The sequence below is a fragment of the Microcebus murinus genome, chromosome 16 (genome assembly GCF_040939455.1).
Source record: "Microcebus murinus isolate Inina chromosome 16, M.murinus_Inina_mat1.0, whole genome shotgun sequence".
NCBI classification, from domain to species: domain Eukaryota; kingdom Metazoa; phylum Chordata; class Mammalia; order Primates; family Cheirogaleidae; genus Microcebus; species Microcebus murinus.
This window is the reverse complement of record NC_134119.1, coordinates 67,635,048-67,643,721: the sequence shown is the minus strand read 5'-3', so window position 1 is coordinate 67,643,721 and position 8,674 is coordinate 67,635,048. Positions and strand designations below refer to the sequence as shown.

The 8,674-nt window shown below is 55.5% G+C and overlaps 2 protein-coding genes across 2 annotated transcripts; one reads left to right on the top strand and one right to left on the bottom strand.

Annotated features, from left to right (window-relative positions):
• The first annotated feature begins 332 nt into the window (after positions 1–332).
• Positions 333–701, top strand: C16H19orf73 (chromosome 16 C19orf73 homolog). The gene is given in 3 exon segments (XM_012754405.3): positions 333–379; positions 381–628; positions 631–701. Coding segments are annotated over 3 exon segments (366 nt in total).
• Positions 702–879: 178 nt separating this feature from the next.
• Positions 880–4,327, bottom strand: LIN7B (lin-7 cell polarity scaffold B). Its single transcript, XM_012754404.2, has 6 exons — positions 4,238–4,327; positions 3,695–3,813; positions 3,373–3,444; positions 2,554–2,763; positions 1,323–1,486; positions 880–988 (listed from the first exon to the last, which is right to left on the bottom strand). Exons 1-6 carry the CDS (start codon positions 4,272–4,274, stop codon positions 967–969), a joined length of 624 nt encoding a protein of 207 aa, XP_012609858.1. The 5' UTR covers positions 4,275–4,327; the 3' UTR covers positions 880–966.
• Between the last annotated feature and the right edge of the window lie 4,347 nt (positions 4,328–8,674).

Here is an 8,674-nt window from a genome sequence, read left to right as displayed (position 1 = left end):
GGGCGGTCGTGGCCCCTTTAACAGGAGACTGACAGACGGTGCTGGGTGGCCAATGGGAGGCGGTGTCGGCGCCGGCCGGCGACTAGACCCCGCCTCCGCACGGGCCGGGAGGGGTCGCGCGGGCGGAGAGCGGGAGGCGGGGCGTAAGGCGCGTCGGCCTATGGGCGCGCGGCGTCAGGCGGCTGGGGCGGGAGGCGGAGCTCGGCAGGGGGATGATGTCACCTGGAGCGAGTAGCGCGCGGTGTGGAACGCGAGTCGCGACCCCGGGTCCCGGCAGTGGCGCGCGCCGGCCCTCGCGGAGCACAGGACACGAAAGCCGGGCGGGCAGCGGGATGGGGATAAAGGTTGGATTTTAAGGCGGGGGCAGCTCCCGGAACGACTGCTCTGGTCGGGAGGTGGAGTGCCGGCCGGTGGGCGAGTGCACCTTATTCTGCACCCCTGCGCCCGCCTCGGGAACTGCACGCGGCACCCCCACCCGCGACTCCCACGCAGACGGTAGCGCGGCCTGCAGGGTTCCCCCGGCGGCCGCGGCCGATGGTTCGCTCCGCCCCGCCCACACACAGGCCGCCCACTGGCTCCTGCGAGGTTTCAGGACTCCGGAGGAAGGGGCTTGGCCTTCGCCCTAAGACTTAGGGTCGGGGGCGTTGTCTTCAATTCTGCCCCCCCGCGCCCCCGCACTCAGACCCAGACTGGGTCCCTGACTTGTCTCTAGGAAGCCGGCTCCCCTCCGCCTTCAGACCTGGGGAGAGGTCTCTACCTCTGCTCTCAGACTCTGAAAAGGGGCTTCTGAAGGGCTTGGTCCGACCTCAGGTCCTCCCCCTCCCCCACACCTCAAGACACTCTAACCCCAGGTTGCAGGACAGACACACAGACACGCAGTGAGGTCATAGATCTTTAAATAAAGAGCCAGTGACAATAAATACTGTACAGGGGAGAGGGTGAAGGGGAGGGTCCGGATCTGCGGTTTCAGCCTCGAGATTCCAAGGACCTGCAAGGGGAGGAAGAGAGGGAAGCCATGCTCAGGGAGGGGCCCTGGGGAGCATGCGAGAGCCGGACCGGGGCTCCAGAGGCAAGGGCCCAGGGAAGTTGGTTGAGGGATTCCAGCCAGAGCGGGTTCCAGATCTCGGGATGGGAGGGAGCTAGGGGAAGTCCGTCAGAATGGCCTGGGTCAAGGGTCAGGAGCCTGGGTCAAGGGTCAGGATCCCAGAGGAGAGGGGCCAGGGCTGGGGTTGGCAATCCCAGGAATCATCGGCCTGGACTGGGAGTCCAGGGTAAAAGGGAGGCAGTGGGGTCCCCAGGACAGTGGTGACCCAAGGGCTCACGAGTAGCTCTGGTGCTGCTGGCGCCGGCGGGCGGAGCGCATCTTCTCAAATCGGGCCTCCATCTCCTCCAGCACTCGAGGCGTGTAGCGCACCACCAGCTTCACCGAGCCCTGGGCCGCCTTCAGCAGCTCCACCGCCTTCTCGTGCTGCTCACCCTCAACGCTCTGCAGGCCCAACACGGACAGCTGGGCCTGGGGCCTGCTGCCCTCACCCGGCCCCCACCAGGAAATGGGACCAACTGCTGCTGAGCCTGGTGCCAGCCCCGAGATGCCAAGGCCTCATGTCCTCCTGGAGGGCGAGTTATTAGCTCTTGCCTCAGTGCCCTCCTCCAAAACCTTGCAGGTTCCCTGTGTCAGGTTCAGCCCCACGTTCGGATGTCACTGGCCAGATGCCCAGGCCCATCGTTGTTGCCCCTTCCCCACAGCCCACTAATACCCTCTTGCCCTGACTCCCTCCTCTTTGTCCCCACTGCCTTGGCCCCAGCTCAGGCCTTGTCCTCTCCCCTCTGGACTCTTACCCCGGCCTCCTCCCTCGCCTCTCACCTCCCATCTCTCCCCTCGGTTCATCTCCCATAAAATCGCAGGCAGGTCTTTCTACATCTGCAAGCTGAGCTTATCCCTCCCTCCCTCACAGCCCTCCCATGGCTCCCCAGCACCCATGGGACAAAGTCCAAGCTTCTAAGGCTGGCACACAAGCCATGCATGGCTGACCCCAACCACTTATCCAGTTATGCCTCCATCTACTTCAACCCCAATGATTGTAATTACCTGCATGCCACAGACCTCCCTTAGAACCGAGCCCTTTCTCTTCAGCTCAGAGGAGAGCCAAGTCAGAATCCTTACCTACAACACCCTCAGCCTTCACCTTGTTTGCCTGAAGAACTCCTACTCATCCTTCAACACCCAATCCAAATGTTCCTTACTCTGCAAAAACTTCCTACAGCTACACTGGCCTGGTGCCACATCTGGGCTCTCACAATGCTTTGTGCTTCCTCATTATTTATGCCTCTGAGCAGGACTGTTTCAGTCATGGTTGACCTCACTTACCAGAGAGGAAGAGTCTTGAGTATAGGGGCTGAGGCCAATTTCTCTTAGGGGCTGCAGCATTGCCCATCGCGGGGCTGGCCACAGAGCCAGGGCTCAATCAGTGCGTGTCGAATGAATGTCAAAAGCAGGAACTATGCTACCTTGGACAGACTGTACCCCCAGCCCGGCCTCAGCCCCCTGCTTACCACACCGTTCACCGACAGCAGTTGGTCCCCTCGCTTGAGGCCTCCGTGGCGGTCAGCCACGCCCCCTGGGATGACCCGGGAGATGTAGATGGGCGAGTTCTGCTCTTTGCCACCCATGATGTTGAAGCCCAGGCCCTCGTCTGTCTTGGGCAGCTCCACGACCCTGGGATGGGCATGGCCCTCGCTGGCTGTGAAGGCGGCCACTGTGGCCTAGGAGAGAGAAAGCGTCAGGAGGTGAGGGTCCCTTCAAGCTGGGCGTGCAGGCCGGGGTGAGCGATCCAGGCCAGGGAGAGCGATTTGGGTCGGATTGCTACCCCCAAGCACCAGACGCGTGCCATGACTCAACACAAGATCACCCCTGTAATGACGGTGTGTCCTGTCCGTTCCCTGTGCGTGCTTCTGCCATGCCAAAGAGAAAGCCTCCATTTGGCATGAGCATGCCTCCCTCACTTGCCAACCTTGCTTTTTGAGAGGAGAAAACAAGGCCTGGAGGGAGCTTCCAGGCAGCACCAAGAAGTAGCATCTAACTCTAGTTCAGTGAGATGTCAGTGTTCCCCAACTTCCGTTGTTTTCATCGTGCGGATGTTGAGGGTTATCTGCTAGCTGGGCATGCCACACTGGTTTCCATCTGTAGTTACTGAAGATGCCTTTATATGACATTTAAGTTAAAAATGTGCCATTATTTAATCACAGTTAAGGATGGTACATAGATTTGGCAAAAGCCACGAAGACGGAAGCGGGAGTGTCTGGCATTAGGGGGACACTGGGCTAGACCAGGCAGCGCAGTGGACGCGAGGGCGGCGGGGTGGGGGTGCCCACCTTGGCTGTGGCATGGGCCCGGATCTCAGCGCTGCCAGTGATGTCCAGGGTGTCATACAGCTGCTCGTACACCTGGGCGAGCACGCAGCAGCATTAGGGAGCCCCGCCCGCCCATGCCCTAGACACAGGAGTGCAGGTCCCGGAAGCCCTCCCCCTCCCACCCGAGGGTCCGCCCCGCCCGCGCAACCGGAGCCCGAGGAGCCCGAGGAAACTACAACTCCCGAAGAACCCGCCGCGCGGGCACCCCGAGGCGGGCGCCACAGAAGCTGCTGGGAGCACAGTCCCTGTGCTGGGGCGACCGCGGGCCGCGCACGCCTCTCACCTCTCGGATGGCGGAGCAGAAGCGGCTCTGCAGGACTCGCTGGAGGGCCTGCAGCTTCTGCGGGGGCAGCTCCCCGCTGCGCTGGAGCCGCTCGAGGAGCTCCACGGCCCGGGACACGTCTGCGGGCGGGGGCGGGGGCGGGGCGCACAGACACAGAGTCACACACCGAGACGAGACCAGAGAACCGCCGAGAGGAGCAGCGGCAGGTCGAGTCAGGGCGAGCGCAGACAGACCCCGGGAAGGACAGCGGAGCACAGTCGGACATCCCGCAGGGTCAGCGGTGGCCAGGGAGAGGCTGCGACCGCCGGGTGGGAGTCCCCAGGATCGGGCGCGCGCGCTCACGCGCACACACACACGCGCGCACACACACACACACACACAACTCGCCCACGGGCCCTCCCACACCCACACAGCGCCCGCCCCGCCCACCCCCGCCGGGTGCGTCCGCCCACCCGCGCCGGCCTGGCCCCGGGCGGGGCGGGCGCCGGGACTCGCGGACGCAGGCCGCGGCTTGGTGGGCAGGGCCCCCTGGCGCGCGCTCACCCCGCTCCAGCCCCAGAGGCTCCACCAGCGCAGCCATGTCGGTGCCACCGCTGCCAGCCGCCCGCCTGCCCCGTCGCCGGCGAGGAGGGCGGGGCTGCGCGAGGCCACGCCCCAGGCGACGGGCGCCCCCTGCGGAGGCGCCGCCTGGCAGGCGCTGCGCTCCGGGCGCCGCTGTTGCCCGGATCCGCTGCCGCGAGCGCCGGCTGCCCTGCCCTGCCCTGCGCCCGCCGTCTGTCCTGTTTGCGACCCCTCCTGTTGCAGGCTGTCTATGTGTCCCTTTCAGAAATCTTGTCTGCACCTTTTTTTTGTCGTGCCCGCCACAGTTGTCTATCCGCTCTCGATCCTTTCCCCATTTTCACTCAATAAATGCATGTAAAACCTCTTCAGAGCCCAAGGCGACGGACATGACGCTGAGCAGAGCAGACGAGCCCACCGCCCGAATGGAGCTGCCAGTCTGGAGTAGACAACCAACTTCTGTGATAAGAGCTGAGACTGGGAAGGTGATTATCGAGATGAGGAAGTCCTGGAGGAGGGACATTGCAGAGTCCTGGAAGGTAAGACGTGGGGCGTGGGGCACAGCCACCAGGCAGAAGGAGCCCACGTGTCTGGAGAGCAGAGTTGGGACTGATTCATGGCGAAGGTGGAAAGGTTGGCAGGATGCAGGTTATGCCTGGCCTTGTGTGTTGGCATATGCTTGTTGAGAATTTTGGACTTCATGCCAACTCCTAAGAGTAAAATGTGACATTCAAATTTGTATTTTAAGATGACTGTTGGCCACTGTGGACTGCATTGGATGGGCGCAAGAGGAGAAGCAACAGGCCCAGTTATCACAGCAATCCCCGTGGTGGCCAGCACCAGGGCCAGGCCTGGAGGGTAGGTGGCCAGGTATGCAAAGCACCAGGGCAGTCTTGGTGCTCAGCAGTCTACGGGGATAGGAGGTGCAGGGGAAGGGAGTATTAAGGTGCTCTGGTGCCACTTGTTCAGCTGGTCTGTGCTGGTGGAGGGATATTGGATATTTTGAATGTGGGAAACCTGTGTAGTGTCCAAGGGAAGAGGACATCTAAGTCTAGGACTCAGAAGAGCCATCTGGCCTGCGGGCAGTTTTGAGGATTTGGGCATAGGTGGTAGGTATAACCATGGGAGTGGACGAGAATTCTGGGAGCAAGAGAGAATAGAATAAAAAGGACCTAGGACCAGTCCCTAAAACATTTAAAGTCAGGAAGGTGGTAAAGAATGGACAGAAAGGTAGGTGGGAGGAAACCCAGGCAGAAGAAACCAAGAGAAGAGAATGGTTTTAACAAGTGGTCAGTGGTGTAAAATGCTCCAGAGAGGCCACGGACACGCGGGGAAATGTGGACAAGACTTTTGAGAGGACTGGCTGTCACCCGGCCACCCTCTGGGTCAGCCGGATGGGGATCTCAATCGGGAAAATAGCTTCCTCAAAGTGGGAGGACTAAAATCCACTTTGTCTAGTCCTCTCCCCTCTTCTTTAACAAAAAGTAGTGTCTTCACCAGGTTAAACACAAAATCTAGTCACATACAAGGGCTAATGATGAAAAGCACCAGCCCCTGTACTTCTCCTAACTCTGCTCACTTCACGAGGTGACAACTTATAGATGTTTAGTCTGAGAGCTGCTTCGGTATCTAAATAACATGCTAGTTCTTGATTTAGAGGCAACAGATTACACATTGATTTTCTGCTTTTCCCACCTTTCCCCTCTGTTCCCACAGTTTTATGACAGTAGCTTTTAGTTCAATCAATAAAGTGCTCACATGATGTCTACCTGTTGTTTACTGCAGAGCCCAAGTAGTGTTTTGTGATTACCTTTTCTTTCTCAAACAGCTTTTTGCTTTTTCTATGGCTTTTTATGTACCTTTCTTTCTTTTGGGTGGGGGGGTACAGACTCCATTACCCCAAGTACCACAGTAACCTCAAAAATCCTGGGCTCAAGCCATCCTTCTACCTCATCCTCTTGAGTAGCTAGGACTACAGGCACATACCACAGTGCCCAGCTAATTTTTATATTTTTAGTAGAGACACCGTCTCGCTCTTGCTCAGGCTGGTCTCAAACTCCTGAGCTCAAGTGATCCTCCCGCCTTGGCCTCCCAGAGTGCTAGGATTACAGGTGTGAACCACCATGCCTGGCCTTGTTTTCTTTCTTTTCCCACCTTCTCAATCTCTTTCCGATGAGATCAGGCACGTTCAAGGTTGTACAGGTGTAGACTCAATTTCTTTCATTTCAAAGTCTCCAAAATGGCTATTTTGTTGAATCTTTTTTTTTTTTTTTTTTTTTTTTGGAGTTGACTAGTGCAGAATTTTATGCTGAAAATAACATCAAACTTGAGCGTAAGACATTACCACTTCCAGCTTGCTTTTGGGGACCCGGCAAATGCAGTTTGTTCCAAAATTGGTATCCCGTGTCTGAATGCACCGCAGGCAGCACAAGTTCTCATACCCTTGCTTTTTCCATTTTGCAATCAGGTTTTTGTCTGTATACCCTTCTTTAATACAATATTCATATAGTTCTCTGCTTATGGCTTTCCGCTTATAAAAGAGGTCAAAGATACAGCAGGTTTTCTGGTGATGGATCCTGAAGATGGGCCACAGAGATTCCACTTTCCTCTTGCCCTCATGAGGCTCTGTTTCAGCTTCTCTCATCTTTTGGTCTAATTCATCCAGTGTTGGTTCCATCAATTCCCAGCCATCTGGAGGTGCTTTCCGGCTTCTTTTGACTTTAGGCATTTCCTCCTCCACAAGACAATGCAAAAAGATCTTAGAATTTGCTTCCCAAGAGTGTAACAGAAAGATCTCTGGTCTCTGCAGTTACAGGCTTGGATTCTTGTCCGGCCCTAAAAATTATTCTGTGACTTTGGAAAGGTCTCTTTTCCTCCTTTCTTCAGTTTCATCCGAAGACCCCGCACCTCAGGCCGCCGTTTCTCTACTCTATTTTGTTGAATCTTTTTATCCCCAAATTTCTTGGAAACCTCAGTCCACCTACCCCGATCTGAACCAACTACACCCTAGCAACCACCGTCCTGGGACTTCCCTCTATTGCTCTCCTGGATTGGGTTGTTGCCCCTTTTAAATCCTTCATTTCAGTGCAGTAGGGCTACAGCTAACTTCCTAAGAAGGTTGCGAGAGGTCTCTTATTTTCCTTAGTTTCTCCAAATCCATCTTTCCTAGTGCTTCTGGTGTTTATAAGACTAGCTACTAAATTCTTAATTTCAGATACTGTTTCCCAGTTCTAGAATTTCCATTCTTTAGACCCAGATCTGTTAAAATTCTCCATCTTTTCCTTATTTTGTCAACATGTCATAGTTATTTCAGTCTGGTAACTACATCTGAACCACCTCTGGGTCTGTTTCCATTATACATTTTTTTCCTCTTGGTTTTCAGCAATTTAAGTCCTAACATGTCTGGCAATTTTTCAGTGGATGCTGAGTATAAACCATAGTATGTGTAGAGGCTCTGAGTGCTATCTTCCTCCAAAGCGGGTTAAGTTTTCTTCTGGCTGGCAGACTGCCCAAATCCTGATGAGGTCTTGTTTTAGGCTTTCTTAGCCTGACCTAAGTTCAGATGTGTCACTCTAGGCACCTTAAGCAGGGCCATTCCACCATGGTGGGCCTTGAACTGCAAGCGGGCCTTGAGGCTGTCTCACCTAGAACAGCATGGCTGCTAAAATCTCTGCTTAGCTCTTCAGCCTCCAAGTTATTGCATTCTGCTGTGGTTTTTTTTTTTTTTTTTTTTTTTCTTTTTTGAGACCTCAAACTCCTGGGCTCAAGCAATCCTTCTGCCTCAGCCTCCCGACTAGCTGGGACTACAGGCATGCGCCCCCATGCCTGGCTAATTTTTTCTACATATTTTTATTTGGCCAATTAATTTCTATTTTTAGTACAGATGGGGTCTTGCTCTTGCTCAGGCTGGTTTCAAACTCCTGAACTTGAGTGATCCTCCCACCTCGGCCTTCCAGAGTGCTCGGATTATAGGCGTGAGCCACAGCGCCCGGCCTGATGAGTTTCTTGAGGGTCTTGCAATGACAATGAGCGCCTTAGGAGTTGGCAGCTGCCTCAAGGTATGGTTGCAGGTAGGTTTGGGAGCTCGATGTCCTTCTATCTGGGATTTTTGCTTTCAAGCCCCAGCTGCCTGGCTGAACCTCTGTGAACTCTGCGCAGTGAAGACTGCCCATTCCAATAGTCTATTTGCCCGTGCTAACTTGCTAAATGTCCTCAATGGGAAAGAAAGGGTAAATACAAAGCATATCTCTGTGTGCTTTCCTTCTCTTAGGGATCATACCCCCTCTCTCTCAAGTCTGGTCTACACTGATTGCTCTCCAAAAGCTTTTGTAAGTTTTGTTTTTACATATTTCCTCTGACCTTATTGTAAGTGGTCTGTGCTATGTTAGTCCAAAATGGGCTCTTAGCCAATACCAGAAGTCT

Excerpts from the sequence above, each read along its gene's own strand:
- LIN7B (XM_012754404.2), bottom strand. The coding sequence starts at position 4,274 with ATGGCTGCGCTGGTGGAGCCTCTGGGGCTGGAGCGGG. Across the intron at positions 3,445-3,694 it reads TCTGCTCCGCCATCCGAGAG|GTGTACGAGCAGCTGTATGA; the intron begins GTGAGAGGCGTG and ends GTGCTCGCCCAG. Across the intron at positions 989-1,322 it reads CAGCAGCACCAGAGCTACTC|GTCCTTGGAATCTCGAGGCT; the intron begins GTGAGCCCTTGG and ends CTCCCCTTGCAG.